Here is a 25,136-nt window from a genome sequence, read left to right as displayed (position 1 = left end):
TGGATACAGCGGGGGTGTCTGTTCAGATCACGAGTCTTGGAAAGAAGCCCGAACAAGGCTGCAGAAGTAGCCAGGGGCAAGCGGTGTGGGAGCAGCTCACCTTAGTCTCTTCCCTTGCCCTCTCCCACACAAAGCAAGCGCAGCATCCCCAGTGCAGAGTGCAGGAGATTAGCGTGGGCCTCGATTCCTGTCTTTTCTTTCTGAAGCCTTTGTTCTACTTCCGGGGGGTGTTGGCCTCTACCCTGGGGTGATTCGCTCTGAGACCAGAGCTTCAGAAGATTGGCCCTGCATGACCCTCCTGGGGGCATGTGACAAACAGACTTATCTGCTGGCCCTAAGACTGATGCATCCTAAGTGCCAGGCGTGAGGGGCCTGGAAGATGGCACATTTCACAAGCTCCCACAGGATCAACGTAGCCACGGTCCATGTTTGGAAAACATTGCTTAAAATAGTTTCTTCGTTAGTTCACAGTTCCCGTGTCAGTGACAGTGATTTACTCCCCAGGCTATTCCAGAAACTGATCTGGAAACCTCTCCCGTCTTTTTCCAGAGTGCATAGAACGAATCCCATGGATTGCTCCAGAGTGTGTTGAAGACTCCAAGAACCTGAGTGTGGCTGCTGACAAATGGAGCTTTGGAACCACACTCTGGGAAATCTGCTACAATGGCGAGATCCCTCTGAAAGACAAGACCCTGATTGAGGTGAGCGTTGCTGTCCAGGGTGCGAGCCGAGTGAGGACTGCTTGAGCGCTCATGGACGTCTTGGAAGCTGTCAGGAAGCCTCATATCATGGGAAGAGGTGGATGTCTGTTTGAATCTCCTCCACAGGCTTACTGGCTGTGTGACCTCAAAAGTGTCACTAAACTTCCCTGAGCCTCAGTTTCTTCATCTGTAAAATGGGGATAAATAACACCTACTTTGCAGGGTTGTTGTGAAGATTAATGATGCATGTAGAGTGCCAGGTACACAATATGTGCTGGAAGAACGTTATAATATTATTTAGCTCAGATTGTAAGTGCCCATTAGTCAGCAAAATTAACACATATTTGTTGAATTTCTTTATCTTAGATATAGATACATAGGCTGTATTTCTTAATATCATGAGTTCTTTCTAGGCAGTTAAATATGTCTTACAATTTTACAAATTTAATGTAAGAGTTGCTTCATTAAGTTCATATTTACTTAACTAATTTTATACTTGGCATTTAGGTTGTTTTTAAATTTGTAATGTTCTATCTAATTCTGCAGGGAGTATCTTTGAACATAAATCTTTGTTTATATCTGACTTATTTCTGAGTCATTTGATAGTTGGAATTAATGAGTCAAAGGATTTGAAGAATCTGAAGGTTGTTATACATACTGCCAAGTTGTATTCCAGGAAGGTTGCATGACTTCCCTGGAAGATGACTTGTTCAGAACTGGGGTATACTGCCCATCTTCCTTGAATGTGGGTTTTTGTGTGGGGACTAAGATTTCCCCAAGCCGCAGTGAGGCAACAGTAACACACATGTTTATGAAATCTACCTTGTAGCACAGCTGTTGGGAATTAGGGATGGTAACTGGGGCTAAAAGGTTAGTGACTGGTTCCCTTGGTTTCTTCCCTGTGGTTTTCTTCTTTACAGAAAGAGAGATTCTACGAAAGCCGGTGCCGGCCAGTGACACCATCTTGTAAGGAGCTGGCTGACCTTATGACCCGCTGCATGAACTATGACCCCAACCAGAGACCTTTCTTCCGAGCCATCATGAGAGACATCAATAAACTGGAAGAGCAGAGTAAGACAGTCTTTTGCTCCATAGCTGAGAACAGCCAGTGCCCAGGGGAGCAGGAGAATAATGAGGGGCCCACGAATGGCGGTCACTCCTTTTTGATGTGGTTTCTTTTTTCCTCTGTTAGATCCAGACATTGTTTCTGAAAGAAAGCCGGCAACCGAAGTGGATCCCACACATTTTGAAAAGCGGTTCTTGAAGAGGATCCGTGACTTGGGAGAGGCAAGTTAGGCTGGAGTGCCCCGCTGACCGTGTCGCCTCTCTCTGCATCCAAAGCTGCTCTCCATTCTCTGTCGTTGTGGGCCAAAGTTTATGCAAGAAAGCATCTCCCCGCATTTCCTCTGGGCCAGTTGAATCCCAAGGGATTCTCCATTTGACACGGGTAACAGCGCACATATATGTGCCTGTCTAGGGGCTGGATATGTGCACAGGACGTTGGTCTGCTCCCTCCAGACTTGACTCTTCTCTGAGGGATGGAACAGAATGGAAAGGGAGAGATCTGGGGGAATAGGTATAGATGTGGTAGAAACAGAAAAATCCCTGTCTCGGACTTTCCTGGCTATCTGTGTCCTGCGAGGCTGCTTGAATGAGGGATTATTTACTACACAGGCCAGCTAGGGTGTCAGCTTTGCCCTTGGATCTCGAATGGGAGTTTCCAAACAGCTAATGTGACCAGAAAATCCACTGTGATTTGCATCTTTGTACAGATTTTCTGTAGTTCAGTTAAATGAACAGAGAGTCCGTCCCACACTGAGTATCTCCTGTGGGCTACGGCTGCATGCTGGCACCTTCCAGGCAGTGTGCTTTGTTCCTCAGTCCATCCTGAGAGGCCGCTGCTGTGCACACGGAGCGCTCTGGAGCCAGCTCAGAAGACTGCGTGACTGGGCCCACATCTTTATCCAGTGGCTTGGTCAGGACCTGATCCCACGTCTAAACACGCTTCATACAGTGCCCTTTTCAGCTGCATTGTGGTGCCCGCCCTTCAGCCTGGGCCCACAGCTGTCAGAGAACACCACAGTTGTCCTGCAGGGCCAGAAGCCACTTTCATTTCCTTTTGGGTTGCATTTGCATGGAAAGCGGGATTGGTGTGTTATTTCACCAGCCCCTGATACCTGCTTGTCTTAACCCAGTCATGGAGGGGATGGCATGTGAGACCAAGAGAGGAAGGGACTGGGTAGGAGCTTGCTGCGTGTAAGGTCAGGCTGTGCTGCTCGCCCCTGGCCTTCGTAGGAGCAGCACAAGGAGCAAGCCTCATGTAAGTGTTCCTGCTGGCCGCACGTGGGGCTCTTCTCATGAAGCACATGGATCTTTCCTTCTAGGGCCACTTCGGGAAGGTCGAGCTCTGCAGGTATGACCCTGAGGGGGACAATACTGGGGAGCAGGTGGCAGTCAAATCCCTGAAGCCCGAGAGTGGAGGTAACCACATAGCTGATCTGAAGAAGGAAATTGAAATCCTAAGGAACCTCTATCACGAGAACATTGTGAAGTACAAAGGCATCTGTACCGAAGACGGTATGTCGGGCACAGTGGAGTTGGTTTGAAAGCGAAGGGACTGTCTGGGGTTAAAAGGCCAAAACCGAGCAGGCAGCATCCTTGGCCTTATCTGGGCCCCCTGGACATACTCGCTGGTGGTTTGCAGGAGCTCTGGGGCTTCACCGTTGTACGCACGGTCATTCCCTCAGTGCAGAGCTCCCGGAGAAGCCGCCACTGCCAGGGATGATCTCAGCGTTCTCTCTCCAGTACTGGAGACTGGACTTCACTCATCCCGATATTCATACTTAGGCCCTATGAAACTGACACCCATTGTCTGCTTTTCCTATTCTGATCCAGTCCTAGCCGGATCTTTCATTTTCTAGTTGTCTAAATCAAGGTGGCAAGCAGTATATACTAATAAGTATGTCTTTTTTTTTTACAAGCCAATATAATACATATTATATTCTAAAATTGGTAATGCAATGATGTGGCTCATAAATTTTAAAGTTTTTTTTTGTTTTTGAAAATTTTATTTATTCATTCGACAGAGACAGCCAGCGAGAGAGGGAACACAGGCAGGGGGAGTGGGAGAGGAAGAAGCAGGCTCATAGCGGAAGAGCCTGATGTGGGGCTCGATCCCAGAACCCTAGGATCACGCCCTGAGCCGAAGGCAGACGCTTAATGACTGAGCCACCCAGGTGCCCCAGTGGCTCATAAATTTTAAAAACCAGTCATTGGCAGTGGTTTGCAGAGCACTCTGTTAGCTCAGTGGGTGCTGGTGACTGGACTGTGTTATGTACACGGGTGTGACTGTCTCCATTCATTGCTGAGGATCCCGAGATTCTGGAGCTGTGGAGGTTCAGTAGCTTGCCTGGCATTCAGGGGTGACCCTGAAATCAGCTCAGGACCTGCGTCTCCAGATCCTACACCCCCCCCTACTCTCCCACAGTTCCTTCATCTGGCGACCTTGTCCTGATGGGTGTGTTTTTTCTAAACAGGAGGAAATGGTATTAAGCTCATCATGGAATTTCTGCCTTCAGGAAGCCTTAAGGAATATCTTCCAAAGAATAAGAACAAAATTAACCTCAAACAGCAGTTAAAATATGCCGTTCAGATTTGTAAGGTAAAAAGAAAGAAAAAAAAACACGTTAAAGATGAAAAAATCAGGCCCTCTGTCCTGGGTGGTTGGGTGGCAATTAGACCACAAGTGGGAAGCTTTCCAGTAATTGTACCTGGGTTCATTTTGCTCTGCACGATTTGGATGAAAATTAGCCAGTACGGAGAAAGCTAATTTGCTCATATGACTGATTTAATGTGCATTTCTTTTAGTTGGGTTGGTCTTACTATTGCATTAAAAACAAAACAAAAAGAGTGATAGGTAAATGAAGTGACATTGGTGCTTTTTTGTGAAGCGGCGATGGATGCAAACGGAACCTGAACCAACCTATAGCAAATGCACTCTCCCTTCACCTCTCTCCCTCAGGGGATGGACTATTTGGGTTCTCGTCAGTATGTTCACCGGGACTTGGCAGCAAGAAACGTCCTCGTTGAGAGTGAGCACCAAGTGAAAATTGGAGACTTTGGTTTGACCAAAGCCATTGAAACTGACAAGGAGTACTACACAGTCAAGGATGATCGGGACAGCCCTGTGTTTTGGTAACAGAATCTAATATTATGTTAATGTCTTTTATTCCTTCTGCCAGAGTCAAGGTTAGAAAGAACTTAATACATTTGGAATTGATTGATCTCTGCCTTCAAGAAACACTTTTTAGGCTGTTTCACTGAAAGCAGCCCACACAGAAATGTCTGACGTTCATATGACACCGTCTTCCAGGGAGTGGAGGATGCTAACCACTGGTGGCTGAGCATCTCCAGCTTCCCAAGAGAGGGCATTCATCTGACATGGTCTTAAAACCGTTAGTAGTTACAGGGGTCACGTCCACTCACAGGATGCCTAGAGGGCAGGTAGCAGGAATGGGTGGGAACGCGGTGAGGAAGTAGGCACTGACAGATTCAGGGAGATCCCAGACAGAGCAGAGCAGAGCACGGTTCACAGGGGATCATCGGAGTGTCTTGGTCAGAAGGCTGCACCCTGACTCTGAACCGTTGCAGCTTGCAACGCCATCCAGGGGAGAAGCTCTTCAAGCCTCTACTCCACTGCTCCCATAGAACAAATCAGCACCTCCGAGGTGCATCCTGCATAGACAAACCTATATCTCTCCCACCCATGGAGCCTAAGCCTTCATCCACTCATAAATATGTATCAGGGCCCTACTTTGTGCTGGGTACTAGAGATCTGTGGTGAACAAGCAGACCGAGTTTAGAATTTAATGGATTGGGCAGCCAAATTTCATGGTGGTATAAGCATAGAATGGTTCAGGTTTGGTTTTCTGGAAGTCCTGTTAAGACTTTAAGAGCTCCATGGGGGTTTGTAAGGATGGTAGAAGGTGGCATGCGTGATTAGCAAGAATGAGACGAGAGCAGTGAATATCACGGGACCTGAATCTGAATCAGCTCAGTGTTGCTGGATCACGAAGTGGGAGGTCTCAAGGACTTGCTAAGGTGGAGCACTGGAAGCCAAGTCACAGAGCTGGCACTCCACCTTCGAGCTTTGGGATATATCACTGGAGGGTTTAAGAATGGCAGCTTTTGCTTTAAAAAGATCACTGTGGTTGGGAGGGTGGCAAGATTGGAGCCAAGGGAGTATGATTCAACCAGAGCCAGTGAGGGTGTGAACTAGGACAGGGGTTAGGACAGTGACGGTGGGGCTTAAGAGAAGTGAGTAGGTTTGAGAAGTATTTAGGAAATTGGATATGGGGGTGCCCCCGTTTCTGGCTTGGGCAGTTGGGTGGGTCATCCACTGGAACAGCTGACCTTGGAAGAAGGCTGCATGGTGAGGTCACTGCTGACTAATTTTGAACTTGCAGAGAACACCTGGGGTGTGTCATCCTGTGCCTCCTCCACATGGACGGCACCTGCTCTGTGGAACAAAGAGCACAAAGTGTCTTCTATTTTAAAGTGGATATGTGTGTGCTACAGAGAGCCCGTGACGGTATTGTTGTTCGTGTCAGATGTGTGCTTCCTAGGAGGTGTGATTACTACATTGAACACTGAGAAAAGCCAAAGAAGGGATTTTCCGGAGTTACTCTGTAATGTGTTGGAATATCCTTCCCAGGAGATGAAGTTTCATGGTCTGCTCTCTTTCAGGTATGCTCCCGAATGTTTAATTCAGTGTAAATTTTATATCGCCTCTGACGTCTGGTCATTTGGAGTGACTCTGCACGAGCTGCTTACTTACTGTGACTCCGATTACAGCCCCATGGCGGTAAGTCTTCCTTGTCCCCTCATCCGAACCTAGCACCCACTGAAAATGTGTAAATTTTGTTCTAAAGTGGAATCCAGTTAGTGTGTTACAGTGGAAAGTGTCACTTTTCCATTTAACGTGGTTTGTCACTTGACACTTATTTGTGGCTCTCTCAAGTCCTCACATCACAAGGAGCCCAAGTTCTAGAAAATGATCCTGACTTTAAGGATCTGACCTGTGTGAGGAGTCCAGGGATAGTTTCCTGGGAGAATGGGGGAGTGGTGGGGAGGGCCTTATTTGAGCCTCAGGTATCCATAAATGAGATCATTTTCACTGAGGCTCTTCAGCCAGGGGAGGGGTGATTAGTAGAGTCAGAGACCACAGACTAATCATTGAGAGCTAATCAAGGTTTTGGGCTTTCTTTTAAAATTACTAAGGAGAGAGACACCTGCGTGGCTCAGTCGGTTAAGTGTCTGCCTTTGGCTCAGGTCGTGATCCCAGGGTCCTGGGATCCAGCCCCCCATTGGGTTCCCTGTTCAGTGGGCAGTCTGCTTCTCCCTCTCCCTCTGTCAAATAAATAAAATCTTTACGAAAAATAAAGTTACTAAGGAGAAAAGCCTTTTCATTATCTTAATTTCCAGTTAATTCTAGAAATTTTACCTTAATCTACTATTGATATCAATATGTGCTAAAATATTTGGTTTGATTTTACATAGTTGTTCCTGAAAATGATAGGCCCAACTCATGGCCAGATGACAGTCACAAGACTTGTGAATACATTAAAAGAAGGAAAACGTTTGCCTTGTCCACTTCACTGTCCAGATGAGGTATTTGTGGGCCATTTTACAGTAATAAACTCAATTTGTTTTGTTTTCACCCGTCAAGGGTTTGGGTGGAGGGGTGGGAAGAAGTAGAACAGTGATTTTTAAAGTAATTTTCTGAAGCTGAATTTCAAGTCAGACATCTGAAAAACTACCTTTGGGGCAGATGACAGCCAAAGTAAGGATTCCCTCCAAAAGTAGGCTCCCCTCAGTGGGCACCCTAAAGGAACACACTGTGGTGTAGCCCAATTGTGACAAGTACAGAGTTGACCCTTGACCTACATGGGGTTAGGGGTGCTGACCTCCTACACAGTTGAAAATCTGAAGGTGACTTTTGATTACCCAAAACTTAAGTCTACTGTTGCCCAGGAACCTTACTGATAACAATTACAAGAGAAAAAAATGGTAAGAGAAAATACATTTATAGCACTATGTATCATATTTATTGAAAAAACTATGTATAACTGGAACTGCACAGTTCAAATCCGTGTTGTTTGTGGGTCAGCTGTAATTGCATGTTAGTCACTAGCATTTATGACATTTATTCAGTTTTCTGTATTCTAAAGTGATTTGAGGCTTGAAGACCAACCAGTGAGGAAATTTAGAGTCTACACTGAGATGTAAGACCTGCATTTTTTGGAAGGTCGATTCATGAGCTTCTTAAGACAGATAGCTCATCAGTCAATCAATAATACTTGAGTAATAAGAAAAGTCCATTTCCAAGAATTTTTTTTAACTTGATTCTTCCCCCTCCTTATAGGTTTATCAGCTTATGAGAAAATGCTGGGAATTCCAACCATCCAATCGGACAACTTTTCAGAACCTTATTGAAGGATTTGAAGCACTTTTAAAATAAGCATGAATAACATAACATTTAAACTCCTGTGTATCAAGTCCTCCTTCCCCAACCAATACCCAAGCCATTTAAAATTTTTAAGGGAAGAAATTCGTATTTGGGTATGTAAGGCACACTGTGGTGCTTATCATATGTAAGTACTTCCCTCTTGAAATTTGGCACCTGTAACAGATGACAACCCAAACAGTAGAAAGCACTCCTCCTTTTGGAAAGAATGGAAAGCACCATTCTGTTTGGCTAGCGAAACGTCCCAGTTGCATACCAGAAAACAAAACAAGAGGAGCCGACAAAAGCCCTTGGTCCCAGCTGCCCGTTGATCCGAAATGCTTTCCTGGCAGATAGAGATTGATGGACTTAGCCAATACTCTAACATGGCCTCAGATTTCAATCTCTCTACAGCGATAGACCAAGCATTCTTGAAATATTAGATACCAGTTAGTAGACTATTGTTTCTATACAAAAATGAGTGTATTCTTGTCACCAGTAGGACTTAAACTTTGAGTTGTTTCTTCAGTGGCTTTGCTCCTGTCCCCGTGGGTGACCAGCAGTACTGATTTTTGAGAAAACTGGTCCGAGCCAGGGGGACAGCTATGGAATAGATACTCTGCTGCATGTTTATTCTTGAGAACCAAGCCTGTGCCCGTGCTTTCCTAAACAAACAGTATACCTTTAATCAATCAATCAGAATGGACTCCAAGACCTGGGATACTAGCATACGTGCTTCTCAGAAATGTTACTGTATACCCTTTTCTAACTCTACCACTTTGGGGCAAGCTGTTGCAACATTGGTTTTGGATGCTGAATGCAACCAGTGTTTTCATACTTAACCATCCATATGCAAGAGTTCAGGATCTACTAGACAGTTTTCAGTTTGCTTGGAGGTAGCTGGGTAATCAATCAAATGTCTAATCTCTGATTCAATGTGAACCATAAGAACTTGACGACCAAGAGTGAAAAACTTAACGCTGTCTAGCATTTGTTTGATATCATTACTTTTCACCTTTTGAGCCTGAAAAAGAAAGAGTTCTGGATTGTTCAATGGCAACAATAAACTTGCCATTTAAATTTATTTGATAACCCTACCATCACCAAGGTCTCTGTGTCAAACCTGTGGCCACTCTATATGCACTTTGTTTACTCTTTATACAAATAAATATACTAGAGACTTCACATGCATATGCCTTTTAATATTAAGATTTCATTTTCAAAGCATTCAAACAATTTGTTTACATAGAAAAATAACAGTGTAGACTTTGCAGGGGGTGGGGAGTTTGGTAATGGTCCTTATTACAGACATGACTTGATTTGTACTTATCTGTTCTATCCAATGTTAGTACATGGGGCTCTCCCTCTGTATATCATCCAAAACAGCTTAGTTCTTTCAACCTCTTCCTTTCACTTTGCAGCTCTGTGTTAGAGAGGTGTGACTAAACATTGAAGATGCTTAATGCAATAGGAAATGGGAAGGAGAAGCACAGAACATGGAGAAACCATTATTCATCTGCTGAGTCATAACGGAGTGATGCCAATCCTTAGTAATTAACTTTCATATATTATTCTATTTGAAAATGCCAGCTAGAAACAGACCAATTTCTGTACAAATCGTAGAATAGGGTACCTTATATCATAGTCAAAAATAGGTCTCCCAAATTACAAGATATTTAATCTGATTTCAAAAAGACTAGGATCATTGAGACTCATAATGAGGAACCAACCTGGAAATTTCTAGATGGCAAAGGGTTTCTCATATGTTTATACCAAAGTCTTCAGGAAATGGTGATGTCAGAAGTTACATGCAGTAAACAATTCTTGCTGAAGTAAATTGAGTTAAATAGCTGATAATTTTTCAGCCTAACATGAATAAGAGAAAGCAGAAAGTGAGGTATAACTTACTAGCTCAAAACTTCCTCCACAGTGCTCCTTCAGAAAGAGCAGACTCTTTATACTGTGGAAATAAGGGCATTTGAGGATCAAAATAGGCCTTGTTCTAGCAATTAGATCATCACTAGTTTATGCCATGAAATCAGACACAGAAACCTACATTGCTTGCCACTTACAAGTCTGTTGCAGAAGTTAAAGGATTAGGGAATTAGTGCCATTAGACCAGGGTCAGCACACTTTCCCCCATAAAGGCCCAGACAATACATATTTTGCAGACCATATGGTGTCTGTCACAGCTACTCTGCACTGCCACCATAGCACAGAAGCAGCCCTAGACAGTATGTAAATGAATGAGCGTGTTTATGTTCCAATAAAATTTTATATATGGACACCAAAATTTGAATTTTATAGAACTTAATTCAGATCTGTTCTACTTCATTCAAAAATGTAAACCTCATTCTTAGCTTGCAGACAACATAAAAAGAGGTGGAGGACTGAACTTGACCCCAGGGTATAGTCTGCCAACCCCTGAAATTATTTCACCAAAGCTATTTTTTTTTTCAAAAATAGCTTGCTTGTTTTTCACAAAAGGTATAAATGGTAGATAAAGTAAAGCATCTGTAGTTGTGTAGAACTTGGACATTACTATCGCTCTGGGTTTTATAGTGCAGGGCAGATGTGGGGGTCATTAGTTTGCATGTAGAACATCTTTATAACATGACCACCACTGCATTTTGTAGTTGCACTCTTCTAGGAAAAGTTCTAAAAATCTATAAATGAGATAACTTCTAGGGAAAGTAGATTGAAATGTACATTGGCATATAAGAAACTCATTCTTCTAAGGCTCAGGAAACAAGACCGTTTCCCATTTATTGCTTCATACTTGTATATATGGTGTCAAAATTATTCCCTGTCCTAAACAAGGAATATTGGAACATTGTTAGTTTCTCCAATGGACTAATAAGTTAATACCAATTAAGATGCATCTAATTCTAATGGAAAATGTCCTCCATTGTCTTATTGCTACTTATTTTTTATTTGGCAATTCTGCTTGCTGCACAATACAGTTCCTTCTGGGAAATTAGAAACCCGTATTTAAAGGATATGGCTAGTCTGAATGTAGTTAAGGCAGCGATGAACAGCAGAGATACTGCAAAAAACCTTATGAGGTTATAAGGAGAGAACTTAACTCAATATACACGCTTCTTTTTTAAGTAGGTTTCCATGTAATATGCTCCTGTCCCCTGAGAATGCTGGTCAACCAATTCCACAGAACCACCTTCTGGGGCAGAGATGAGATATGATGAGCCTCGCTTTTCATTTCTTAAAGAAGATACCTATGAGAAAAAGCACAATGCTAATATCTAAATTAAAAATTGGTTTATTCATTAAAGATGTTTATAAGAAAAGCAATTCTGATTTGGTCTAAAAACAATATAGGATAAAATTTCTATATCAAAATCACTTGTGGAACCTTCAAAAAAATACAAACCAGCCTCTGAGTGCCCTCTCTCCTCCACCCCCAATATTTGGGGGAAAGGAAAAAAAGCAATTGCATTGCTTTTGCTGTCCCCACCTAGTTAAACCCCACTGAGTCAGAATACCTGTACTAGATGTCCGTATTCCTCTGAGAAAGGTGAGTGGCTAAGAAGTTGAACTGCATATCAAATTAGATGATGGGTCTGTCTAGCAACAAAAGAAGTGGCAACACACTAGTAGGTGTAAAAACACAAATGGTTCCAGACCCAAGGGGAACACAGGTGTGCACAGGGAATTCAAGACCGTTTCCAGAGCTCGGAGGAAGATGGCAGAATAGGAAGATCCAGAGCTTACCTCATCCCATAGAGGCAACAATATCATGCAACTAATTCCTAAGATGACCTGAAGACTGACAGATCTTCCAGCGAATAACACAGAGAAGGCTACACTGAAAAGGGTAGGAGGAGTAGAAATGCAATATGGAACCAAACCCCAGCACAACTACCCACAAACAGGAAGGACATCATAAGCACAGAGGAGCAAAAGGATCAGAGCCCACACTGAACACCCCCAGACCTCAGGACCTGCACTGGGAAGGTAAGTATCCATAAGTCTGGCTTTCAAAATCAGCAAGGCTTATCTCCAGGAGACCTGAAGGGCTGTAAGAAACTAAGTCTCCACCCTTAAAGAGCCAACAAGCTAAATAACAGCCCAAGACACAGTATGAAAGTGTTGGAAATTTGACTAATTTTAGGTCATGTGCCCGTGGGGCAGGGATCTGCAAGAGCTTTCTCTGGAAATAAAAGTGCTGGCAGGTGCCATTGTTCTTGCTTTTCCCTAGCCTAGATAGCCAGAGGCTTTCAGGAGTCAGTTCTAGCACTCTTCATCTGCCTTGCTAGCACTACGTACCCCACCATGTCATTCCTTTGTGGACCTGCCCTGGACAGGGGAGGGATGCAAACCCTCCCCACCAGCACACATGCAGCAGTCGCAGTGGCTCAGTACTATGCAGAAAGCCGGGCTGAGAGCCAAAACCCTGCCCACCAGTGAGCCCATGATGGCTGCGGCTAGGCCTCTAAGCCAGCAACACAGGAAGCAAAACCTACCCACCAGTGCCACCACAGTAGCTGCAACCAGGCCTCACAGGGAGCACGTCCTGCATACCTAGGCACTTGGAGCAGTCGTAGCCACAACAGGAGGGCACATGTAGCCCACACAAGGAACACCCCTGGAGTGCTTGGTTCTAGTGACTAGGAACAGTTTACAACAGGGCCCTTTCTACACGAAGCCACTACTTTCAGGATCAGGAGACATAGCTGACCTGCCTAATGCATAGACAGAGTTAGACAAAATGACATCAAGGCATATGTCGAAAGACAAAATCCCAGAAAAAGAGCTAAACAAAACACAAGAAATATGCCCGATAAAGAGTTCAAAGTCATGGTCATAAAGATACTCACCAGACTTGAGAGAAGAGTGGATGAACTCAGGACTTCAACAGAGAGATAGAAAATATAAAAACCAATCAGAAGTGAAGAATACGACAGCTGATATGAGCAATACACTAGTGGAATCAACAGATTAGAGGATGCAGAAGAATGGATCAGGGATCTGGAAGACAGGGTGATGGGAAGCAACCAGGCTGAACAGCAAAAACAATAAATAATGACAGGTTAAGAGACCTCTGCAACATTATCAGAATAACATTCATGTTATAAGGGTCCCAGAAGGAAATGGGAGAGGCAAGGCGGCAGAACTTACTTGAAGAAGTAACATCTGAAAACTTTCCTTATCTGGGGAAAGAAACAGACATTCAGGTCCAGGAAAACCAGAGAGCCCCAAACAAGATGAACCCAAAGATGTCCACACCAAGACTCATAATAATTACAATGGCAAAAATTGAAGAGGGAATCTTAAAAACAAGATATAAGTAAACCGTTACATATAAGGGAAACCCCATAAGGCTATCATCTGATTTTTCAGAGAAACTACAGTCCAGAGGAATGGCATGATATATGCAAGGTGCTGAAAGGATAAAACCGACAATCAAGAACACTATATTTGGCCTTACGAGAAATGTTAAAGAGAATTAAGTGGAAAGAAAAGGCCATAACTAGAAGAAAATTATGAAAGGAAAACCTTTTGCTGGTAAAAGTAAACATAATAAAGGTAGTAGATCAATCACAAAGCTAGTAAGGAGATTAGAACACAAAAGTAAAATTAATTATATATGCAAAAATTAGTCAAGGGATACACAAAAAGGTGTCATATACATAAAATTTGGAAGGAGTAAAAATTTCATGCTTATAAAATGTGTTTGAGCTTAAGTGACCATCAACTCAATATAGACTGCTGTACACACATAGTATGTTATATATGAACCCAGTGGTAACCAAAACCCCATAACAGAAAAGAGAAAGGAATCTAAGCATAACACTCAAGAAAGCCATCAAACCACATGAGAGGAGAACAAAAGAAAAAAGGAAAAGAAAACAAAAAAGTTAACAAAATGACAATGAACACACCAATAATTACTTTAAATGTAAATGGACTAAACGGTCCAATCAAAAGACACAGAATGGATAAAAAGAGTAAGACCCAAAGACCCATCCATATGCTACCTACAAAAGACTCACTTTAGATCTAAAAACATTTACAGACTAAAATGAAGATATAGGAAAAAAGTTATTCTATGTAAATAGAAGCCAACAAAAAACAACAAAACAAACCCCACAGCTGGGGTATCAATACTCAGATAAAATAGACTTTAAAACAAAGACTGTCACAAGAGAAAAAAAAGTCATTACATATTGACAAAGGGATCAGTCCAAGAAGATATTACAATTGTAAATATTTGTGCACCCAATTTAGGAACACCTAACTATATAAAACAAATATTAACAGACATAAGGGAGTAACTGGCAGTAATACAATAATAGTAGGGGATGTTAACACACTACTTAAATCAATGGATAGGCCATCCAGACAGAAAAATGAATAAGGAAACAATGGCTTTGAATAAAACTTTAGACCAGAGGGCCATAACAGATCTATACAGAACATTCCACCCCAAAAGAACAGAATACATATTCAAGGGCATGTGGAGCATTCTCTAGGATAAACAGGCCATAAAACAAGTCTCAATAAATTTAGGAAAACATATCAAGTTTCTTTTCTGATCAGAACAGTTAGAAATCAATTAGAAGAAAAAAAGCTGAAAGAAACACAAACACATGTAGGCTAAATAACGTTACTAAACAACCAATAAGTCAAAGAAGAAGTCAAAGAGCATATCAGAAAAACACCTGGACATAAATGAAAATGGAGATGTTACAGTTCAAAATCTTTAGGATGCAGCTAAAGCAATTCTAAGAGGGAAGTTCACAGCAAAACAGGCCTACCTCAAGAAACAAGAAAAACTTCAACAATTTAACCTTATGCTTAAAGGAACTAGAATAAGAACAAACCCCAAAGTTAGTAGAAAGAAGGAAATAATAAAGATCAGAATGGAAATAAATGAAACAAATCCTTAAAAAATAGGAATGATCAATGAGATTAAGAACTTGTTCTCTGAAAAGAAAATTGATAAACCATTAGCCAACTAATCAATAAAAAAACAAAAAACTCAAAATTGGAAATGAAAGTTACAATGGACATCTAAGAAACACAAAAATTATAATTACTACAGAAAATTAAATGCCAACAAATTGAACAAACTAGAAGAAACATAAATTCCTAGAAACACACAATCTTCCAAGACTGAATCAGAAAGAAACAGAAAAGCTGAATAGGCCAATTACTAGTAAGAAAATTGAATCAGTAAGAAAAAAAAATCCCAACAAACCTAAGACCAGATGGCTTTACAGGTGATCCTACCAAACCTTTAAAGAAGTGTTAACACCTATTCTCAAACTATTCCAAAAAATAGAAAAGGAAGGAATGCTTCCAAATTCATTCAATATGGCCAACATTACCCTGGTACCAATACCAGATACTACCAAAGATACTATCAAAAAACAAAATTACAAGCCAATATCCTTCATGAACATAGTTGTAAAAATCTTCAACAAAACATTAGCAAAGTAAATTCAAAAATACTTAAAAAGACCTTACACCACCATCAAGTGGGATTTATTCCAGGGATGCAAGGATGGCTCAATATATACCAATCAATGTGATACACTACATTTACAAAGGGAAGGAGCAAAATCATATGATCATCTCAATAGTGGAAAAAAAAAAGCATTTGACAAAATTCAACACACATTCATAATAAAAACTCTCCACAGACTGGGTATGGTGGGATCATAACATAATAAAGGCCATCTATGACAACCCACAGCTAACATGAACTCAATGGTGAAAAACAGAGCTTTTCCTCTAAGATTAGGAACAAGACAAGGATGTCCACTCTTGCCACTTTTATTCAATGTACTATTGGAAGTCCTGGCAATTGCAATCAGACAAGAAAAAGGAAAGGCATCCAAATTGATAAGACATTAAACTGTTAATATTTGCAGAGAACAAGATACTATATGTAGAAAACCTAAAGACTCCACCAAAAACTGTAAGAATTAATAAATGAATTCAGGGGTGCCCAGTTGCCTCAGTCAGTTAAGCATCTGACTCTTGGTTTTGGCTCAGGTTATGATCTCAGGGGCATGAGATCGAGCCCCATATGCGGCTCATGCTGGAATGTGAAGCCTGCTTAAGATTCTTTCTTGCCCTCTCCTCCTGCCCCTCCCCTCTCCACACTCTTTCTCCAAAATAAAGAAATCTTTAAATAAATAAATAAATAAATAAATTCAGGAAAGTTGTATAATACAAAATCCATATACAGAAACATGTTGCATTTCTATACACTAATAATAAAATAACAGAAAGCGAAATGAAGAAAAAAATTCCCATTTATAATTGCTCAAAAGAATCAAATATTTAGGAATAAATGTAACCAAGGAGGTGAAAGACCTATCTTCTGAAAACCATAAGACACTGATGACAGAACTCAAAGATGACACAAATACATGGAAAAATATACTATGTTCATCGATTGGAAGGATATTCTTAAAATGTCCAAAATACCCAAAGCAATCTACCAATTTAATGCAATCTCTATCAAAATACCAACTATTTTTTCAGAACTATAGCCAAAAAACAACAACAAAAACCCCACAAACCCAAAATTCGTCTGGAACCACAAAAACCCCTAAATAGCCAAAACAATCTCGAAAAAGAAGAACAAAGCTGAAGGTATCACAATCCCAGATTTCAAATTATATTACAAAGCTGTAGTAATTAAAACAGCATGGTATTAGCACAAAAATAGATACATAGATCAATGGAACAGAATTGAGAGCCCAGAAATAAACCCATGTTTATATGGTCAAATAATCTACAACAAAGAAGGCAAAAATACACAAAATTGAGCAAAGACTGTCCCTTCAATAAATGGTACCGAGAAAACTGGACAACTACATGCAAAATAATGAAACTGAATCACCTTACACGATACGCAAAATAAATTCAAAATAGATTAAAAACCTAAATGTAGGACCTAAAACCATAAAACTTGTATAAGAAAGCAATTTTTTCTGGATATGTCTCCTCAGTGGAAAACAAAAGCAAAAAAATGCAAAACCAACAAACAAAAAACAAAATTGGGCTTACATCAAACTAAAAAGCTTTTGCACAGTGAAGGAAACTTTCCATCAACAAAACAAAAACCAAACCCACCTGCTCCTTCCAGCCCACTCCAAGTCACCAGTGTCTCCCTAGAAGGAGTTTTTACACATCTGTGCCCCAGCGTTTATGGCTGCTACCCAAGGGATGTCTCTAGATTGCCTGACTCTGATAGCCAACAGAGCTTATATCATGAGTCCCACAGTACTATAGGAAAAACAAATTCTTAATGGATGCAGGAATATCCTCTCTACCCCCTACCTGTGACTATATACCTGGGCCCAGCACAGAGGGAACAGGCAAAAACTTCCATTTCTATCTTTTCCTAGAAGAGGTTTAGCTACGTACTTTTCCAGCTTCTACCTGAGTGTCCAGGTTCTAATCAGCCTGCATCTAGGTGCTAACTGCAACCCATCCTTTTAGGACACTGACAAATCTTAGCATACCCTCAACTACTGGGAGTCACTAAGAACAAAGAAGGAGGCTTGAACAATCACAAAAGTTTGAGGGACAACGAAGAGCTCAGGCCGGGTTCATCCTCTACACACCATTCTGTCAAGACTGGCAGAGGTGGCTATTTTATCTAATGTGCAGAAACCAACAGAGAGTCAAAGAAAACGAAGAAACAGGGAAATGTGTTGCAAACAAAAGAACAAGATAAATATCCAGAAACAGATTGCAATTAAACAGAGATAAGTGATTTACCTGAGAGGAGTTTGAAATAACAGTCAAAAAGTTCAGGGAAATAATGCATGAACAAAGAATTTCAACAGAGGGGCGCCTGGGTGGCACAGCGGTTAAGCGTCTGCCTTCGGCTCAGGGCGTGATCCCGGCGTTACGGGATCGAGCCCCACATCGGGCTCCTCTGCTGTGAGCCTGCTTCTTCCTCTCCCACTCCCCCTGCTTGTGTTCCCTCTCTCGCTGGCTGTCTCTATCTCTGTCGAAAAAATAAATAAAATCTTTAAAAAAAAAAAAAAAAAGAATTTCAACAGAGACAGAGAATACCTTAAAAGTACCAAACAGAAAACTCAGAGCTAAAGAACACAACAACTCAACTGAAAAAACAATCAATAGAAAGGTTCAACAGCAGACTAGATCAACCAGAAGAAAGAAAGAATGAACTTGAAGACAGGTCAGTGGCATTCATCCAATCAGAGTTGCCCCCCCCACAAGTGTGGGGGGGCGGAGAATGAAGATAGTTTAAGGGACTTACGGACCACTATCAAACAAATCAATGTATACATTACATTGGTCCCAGAAGGAAAGGAGAGAGCAAAAGGGGCAGGAAGCTTTTTCAAAGAATTAATGGATGAAAATTTCTCTACCCTGAGGAAAGAAACAGACATCCTGATCCATAAAGCCCAACAAGTACCAAACAATATGAATTCAAAGAGACCTACACTGAGACACATTATAATTAAATTATTAGATATTAAAGACAAGGAGAGACTCTTAAAAGTAGCAAGAGAAAAGCAAGTTGTTAGCAAGGGAACCACCTTAAGACTATAAGCAGATTTTTTAGCAAACCTAATGACATAAAACTCCCAGAAGAAAACATAGGTGGTAATCTCCTTGGCATCAGTCTTGGTGATGATTTTCTGGGTTTAACACCAAGAGTTAAAGGAAACAAAAGCAAAAAACAAAGCACAAGAAACTGAAAAGCTTCTGCACAGCACAGGATACCATGAACAAAATGAAAAAGCAACCTACTAAAGGAGGAAATATTGGCAAATCATGTATCTGATAAGGGGTTAATGTCTAAAATCTATAAAGTACTCATGTAACTCAATAGCAGAAAACCAAACTGCTATTATAAAATGGATAGAGGATCTGAATAGACAACTGTCCAAGGATGTAGAGATAGCCAATAGGTACATGAAAAGATCATCAGGGAAATGCAAATCAAAAACACAGACAGCAGGAATGCATAAGCCTGTGATGGTACACGGAGGAGAGTAGTGGCAAATGAAGTTGGAAAGACATGCTGGCCTCAGTCATGGAGGGTGTGAGAATGTGATATCACCTCATACCTAGTAGAATGACTATTATCAAAAACACAAGAGATGTTAACTATACCGGAATTAAAAACTTAAAAAAAAAAAAAGACGAGATAACAAGTGTTGGCGAGGATGTGCAGAAAGTGGAAAATTTATGCACTACCGGTGGGAATTTAAATTGGTGCAGCCACTATGAACAAAAGTAGAGGAGTTCCTCAAACAATTAAAAATAGAACTACCATCCGATCTAGCAATTCCAGTTTTGGCTATTTATCTGAAGGAAAAAAACACTAACTCATAAGTGATATCTGGGCTCCCATAGTCACTGCAGCATTATTTACAATAGCCAAGCCATGAAAACAACCTAAGCGTCCATCAATGGTTGAATGGACACAGAGAAGCTCTCTCTCTCATGCACACACAGTGAGAGAGAGAGAGAGAATGGGAGAGAGATTATTCAGCCATAAAAGGAGAAAATCTTGTAATTTGTGATGACATAGAGCTTGAGGGCATTATTGTCAATAAGTCAAATAGAGAAGGACAAATACCATGTGATCTCATAGGTGGAATTAAAAAACAAAGAAAAAAAAAGCAAATGAAACTACAGATACAGAACAGATTGGTGGTTGCCAGAGACGGTGGGGAGTGGGGTGGGTGAAATGGGTGAAGGTGGTTGAAAGGTACAAACTTCCATTAATAGATAAGTCCTGGGGATGTAATGCACAGCACGGTAACTATGATAATACTGTGTTGTATATTTAAAAGTTGCTGCAAGAGGGGCGCCTGGGTGGCTCAGTCTGTTAAGAGGCTGCCTTCGGCTCAGGTCATGATCCCAGGGTCCTGGGATCCAGCCCCACATTGGGCTCCATGTTCATCGAGGAGACTGCTTCTCCCTCTCCCTCTACCCCCTTCCCCTGCTCTTGCTCTCTCGGCGTGAGCTAATAAATAGATTCTTTTAAAAAAAAAAAAAGTTGCTTCAAGAGTAGATATTAAAAGTTCTCTTCACAAGAAGAAAAATTATAACCCTGTGTGGTGATGGATGTTAAACTAGACTTCCTGTAATCATTTTACAATATATGCAAATACTGATTCATTAAAATGTAGACCTGAAACTAATATAATGTTATATACTGACTATATCTCAATTTTAAAAAAAGAAATTCCACCCTTAAGATTTCCTGTGACAAAATTGCATACTAAGACCGTAATTTCTCCACTGTCAAGCCTCTAATTACTCTCTTCAGCTGCCTTTTTCATTTGAGCCCCTGCGTTGGTCTGGTGATCTTACTGCCTGTTAGACCGTGGCCACTAACACCGTCAGACCGTTAGCTTCAGGTGTAAAGAACTCTTTTGCTTTCTTTCTTTTTTAAGATTTTATTTATTTATTTGTCAGAGAGAGAGAGAGAGAGAACACAAGCAGTGGGAGCAGTAGGCAGAGGGAGAAGCAGGCTCCCTGCTCAGCAGAACTCTATCCCAGAACTCTGGGATCATGACCTGAGCCGAAGGCAGCTGCTTAACCAACTGAGCCACCCAGGTATCCCAAGAACTCTTTTTCTTATTAGCATTCTTCCTCTAATAAATGATCAGTCCATCAAATTAAATTTTGAAAAGGTACTTGTTTGATAACTCAATCCATTTCTCAAAGGCAACAGGGAAAGAAATAATACCTAACTCTGGGATCTGGAAATCTCATACTTTCAATTTCTTTCCCTTGATCCTTCCTGCTGTGTAGTAATCCATATTTCCTGTCTCAGTATAAAGCAAATAAATAATCTGTATTTTCCTCACTTTCTATACTATCTTTATTCTCAGAAGCCAGGGAGGAAATTTATTAGGTGCTTTCACTGAAAGGACTTCCCAGTGGTGCTACACCATTCACAGGAAGAATCAAGTGAGATGCCGCAGATCAGCAAAACACTTCACTGAGTGGCACAGGGAAGATCAGTGAGAAGAGGAAAGGGAAATGGATGTCATCGCCCATGCGATACTGGGGGAAAGAGGATTTTTCTGATACACACTATCAAACATATCTAATTGTTAGTGCAAGGACTGCTGGGTACAATGGGAAGTAATGATAGTTAAGATTTTTGAAACAAAGCTCAGTGTTCTTGGAGAAATAAATCTGAATCAAACATCAGTAAAAGGGAATACCACAAAAGACAGGAAGAGTATAAAGCAGGCAAACACTCTTCCTTCTAGTTCGTATTTGCAGGATACAGACATCCATTCCTTCATAGACTAACTACTGAGGGCCCCGGGCTGTGTGTTATGGGGCTACCTAGACAAACGAAGCTTGAAGTGTGCCCTCCAAAAGCTCATATCCTAGGAGCGGAAGCAAGAAAAGCACAAAGCTAATTTCTAAAAGGAGAACGCCGCCATGCCAAAGGAGACATAGAGGTGAAGTGCTAAAGCTTTTCATAGAAGGGACAATGAGAGAGGAGGGTTTGAGAAATATGGACAAAATTTTCCCGGGTAAGAAGGCATCTGGGTGGATTTGGAGAAGATGTCAGCTGTGGACATGAGGAGAGTGGGAATGACCCTTCTGCCGAGAGGTGGTGCCGGAGCAAAGGCAGGTGGCAGGAAGTCACGGGCCTGGGAGGGCAAGCAGTGGTCGATTCACGGAAAAGAGTGGAGCCGATGAGGCTGGAAAGGCGAGCCGGCCTCAGTCATGGAGGGGCTGGAACGTCAGGCTAAGGATTGTAAGTGGAATAAGAACTTTGATCCTGGAATCTGGAAAATGTAATAAGCAGCTCTATAAAGAACGTGGTAATGGAAGAGATAGGTATTAGATACATACGTGTGGGCAGAGATTATATGTGATTTAAAACTGGTTAAAATTTTACATGGAATAAACAAGTGAGAAAGTGGTATCCTTCGAAAATCTGAAAAAAAAAAAACAACCCAATTTCAATGGGCATTTATGCTTTGGAGAGACTAAAGAAAGACACTGAGTAGAGGAAAATGTCTACTATTCAGGTATAAATCAAATTAGCAAAATATCCAAACCATGATACATTTGAGAGGGAAACTGACAGAATCTAACGATGATATAATTCTACACCGTGTCACTGACACCAGACTCGTGCAGTAGCAGAAAAGGAATCCTCACCATTGAATAGATGTGAAAACAAAAGCTCCGATACCTTAGGTGATTTGGCTGAAAATACAAGGTTATTAAATGTTAGAGCTATGAATCCAACCCTTTTTTTCTCACTCTGGTGTCCTTTTCATTAATCCAATCTGCCTTATTTCTAAAAATACATTTTTGTGTACCCATGTAGTTAGGGCGAAGCCCATTCTATAACAATGCAGTTGCTATTTTTGGATTTAAAGGAAGAGATCTTATTTTCTTTCTTTAATTAAAGCAAATATTTTTATCTTCATGTAAATGTAGGCTAATTTCCTTTTATTCCCATGTGAATTTAGAAAGAGAACGTTGTGGTTCCATTTTTGGACTGGCAAAGCTTAATACTTACAGTGTGTCTTAAGCTCAATATTTAAGCTCACTTCCGTAATGGAACTGAAGGCTAGTTTTTAAAGTCTGATAAGAATTCACAAAACTGGGATCTTGGCTATCCCCCAGTGAGATTTCTTTGGGACAAGTTCATGGGGATAGTGGACTGGGTTCGGCTCTGCTACCACTGGTCCAAAGCCACGCTAGTTATCATTGTTCCTGCTCTTCTGAAAGGAATGTAACCGCAGGGTGTATAGTCCTTGAAATACAAAATCAAATTGGTTTTTCAAAAATTCTGCTTCTACTTGGGGCTCCTCTGTTTGTTTGTTTGTTTTAATGAATTATAGGCTTGGCCTCTTTTTTTTTTTAAGATTTTATTTACTTATTTTAGAGAGAGAGAGAGAGAGAGCACAGGAGCGGTGGGGAGGGGCAGAGGGAGAGAGAGAATCCTAAGCAGACTACGTGCTGAGTACGGAGCCTGACGCAGGGCTCAACGTCATGACCCTAAGACCATGACCTAAGTGGAAATCAAGAGCTGGACGCTTGACTGACTGCACCACCCAGGCGCCCCTCCTCAGCCTCACTTTTACCTTTAGCCCACCTTTACCTTCTCTAACTTGTCTCGTTAGTGGAGTTAGATTAGAAGGAGAGCCTAAAATGAACAACTGCACTAGGTCTTCTAGAATCCGTATCAACCCCTTAATATTCCTTTCTTATGGCTTCAAGTCCAGCTTTTGGACTTTATACCTAGAGAAACATGAATTAATTTATTTACTGCATTAAGCATAGTTCACTTCTAAAATTTTATTTAAATACAATTTTTTTCTCTTCCCCAGTTAAAAATGATTTAAAATCAAATTTATTTTGTGACATTAATGACATAACTAACAGTAAGATGTCTCTTCCTCATACATACACATAGATATTTTCAATTTTCACATTAATTTTTGCTTCTCAGTTACTTGATTTTCCTCATCAATAATGTTAAGTCTTAACTTTGAATTAAGGACTGGTCCTCCAAAAGTATTGGAGCACATTCCAAAATATAAAAGTAAAATTTAAGTGTCTTTCTGTCTGCCAAGTTATACAAATTCTGTATCTTAGGTTTAAGTATGTTTAATAAAGACTCAGGATGCCTGGGTGGCAAAGTAAGTTAAGTGACCAACTCTTGGTTTCAGCTCAGGTTATGATCTCAGAGTCGTGAGATCGAGCCCCATGTCAGGCTCCATGCTCAGCACAGAGTCTGCTTAAGACTCTCTCTCCTTCTGCCCCTCTCTCTCAAATAATCTTTTTATATATATATATAAAAAAGGACCCTTACACATTAAAATCCTTTGAAAAATTAACATATGAGAGTAGCAAAAGTATCTTCAGATTTAAGTATACTGTACACTATTCCTTTATTAATTTTTTAACATTTAAAAAATTGATTTCATTTATAAACATTTTAAAGCAATGAGGATAACTAAATTCCAGGTGGTTGCTTTTCCTTAATTCCAGTTTTTAGCAAAAATCATTTTTAAAGTATTTTCCAAATTATTGGATGGGGTTAATATAATCCATGGTAATGTAATTATTCTTTAAAGTAGATTTAGGTTTTTAAAAAATATTTTATATAGTTGGTGTCTGTCACAAGATTCTGATCTACCTGGCCGCACAAAAATCTTTTTGGCAGGTCTCTGCACTCTTTGCCCACTAGGTGGCAGCATTGGGCTCTATATGAAAGGCCTTTTCGTTCATTTTTCAGTTTTGTTTCCTATTTCATCACAGAGTCTTATTCCACATTCTGTGATTGACTCCCTGAAATATGCCATCAGCTTCCTTGCAGGAAAGAGCCCTGTAACCAAGGGAGACTTAACACAAGACGATAACAGGCAGGTAGATAGTATTCCCCTACATACCGCATACCAGACAACTAACCAGTTTGGCGAGTGTCAAATGAAAACCCTAAACCGCAATTTAAGCAGTCCTATGAAACAGCTGAAATAATTCCTACATTATTTTTTACATTATTACACTCGTGACTATGTCAAACTGAAAAGTTGCTTAAGAGTAACTGTGACCGGGGCGCCTGGGTGGCACAGCGGTTAAGCGTCTGCCTTTGGCTCAGGGCGTGATCCCGGCGTTATGGGATCGAGCCCCACATCAGGCTCTTCCTCTATGAGCCTGGTTCTTCCTTTCCCACTCCCCCTGCTTGTGTCCCCTCTCTCGCTGGCTGTCTCTATCTCTGTCAAATAAAGAAATTTTAAAAATCTTAAAAAAAAAAGAAAAAAAGTAACTGTGACCTATTTTACCATACTTTACTAAAAGGCAGGGGGAGGGGGGAGAAATGCCTTGTTTCTGACAGATTATAATTAGATGTTAGGTGTAGGCATTTAATAAAAGCTTAATTGACTCAAAGGCTTTTCCCTTAAGGTGGGCTTCTC

At 41.0% G+C, this 25,136-nt stretch overlaps 2 protein-coding genes across 5 annotated transcripts in view; one reads left to right on the top strand and one right to left on the bottom strand.

Moving 5' to 3' along the window:
* The window catches only part of JAK1 (Janus kinase 1), a 126,708-nt gene extending 117,317 nt beyond the window's left edge, over positions 1–9,391 (top strand). For all 4 annotated transcript variants that reach the window (XM_034653619.1, XM_034653620.1, XM_002924674.4 and 1 more), the window contains 9 exons: positions 550–701; positions 1,622–1,772; positions 1,894–1,988; positions 3,086–3,278; positions 4,238–4,362; positions 4,723–4,895; positions 6,447–6,564; positions 7,260–7,370; positions 8,125–9,391. In XM_034653619.1, the coding sequence (XP_034509510.1) occupies positions 550–701; positions 1,622–1,772; positions 1,894–1,988; positions 3,086–3,278; positions 4,238–4,362; positions 4,723–4,895; positions 6,447–6,564; positions 7,260–7,370; positions 8,125–8,220 (1,214 nt within the window). In that variant the 3' untranslated portion in view covers positions 8,221–9,391. The remainder of the gene's footprint in view (positions 1–549; positions 702–1,621; positions 1,773–1,893; positions 1,989–3,085; positions 3,279–4,237; positions 4,363–4,722; positions 4,896–6,446; positions 6,565–7,259; positions 7,371–8,124) is intronic.
* A 5-nt stretch (positions 9,392–9,396) lies between these two features.
* The window catches only part of RAVER2 (ribonucleoprotein, PTB binding 2), a 130,690-nt gene continuing 114,950 nt past the window's right edge, over positions 9,397–25,136 (bottom strand). Inside the window, exon 14 of the mRNA XM_034641376.1 lies at positions 9,397–11,438. Within this exon, the coding sequence (XP_034497267.1) occupies positions 11,292–11,438 (147 nt within the window). The 3' untranslated portion in view covers positions 9,397–11,291. The remainder of the gene's footprint in view (positions 11,439–25,136) is intronic.

This window comes from Ailuropoda melanoleuca, chromosome 2, assembly GCF_002007445.2.
Source record: "Ailuropoda melanoleuca isolate Jingjing chromosome 2, ASM200744v2, whole genome shotgun sequence".
Lineage (NCBI taxonomy): Eukaryota > Metazoa > Chordata > Mammalia > Carnivora > Ursidae > Ailuropoda > Ailuropoda melanoleuca.
Note: the sequence above shows the minus strand (reverse complement) of the source record. Positions and strands in the feature narration are given on the sequence as shown.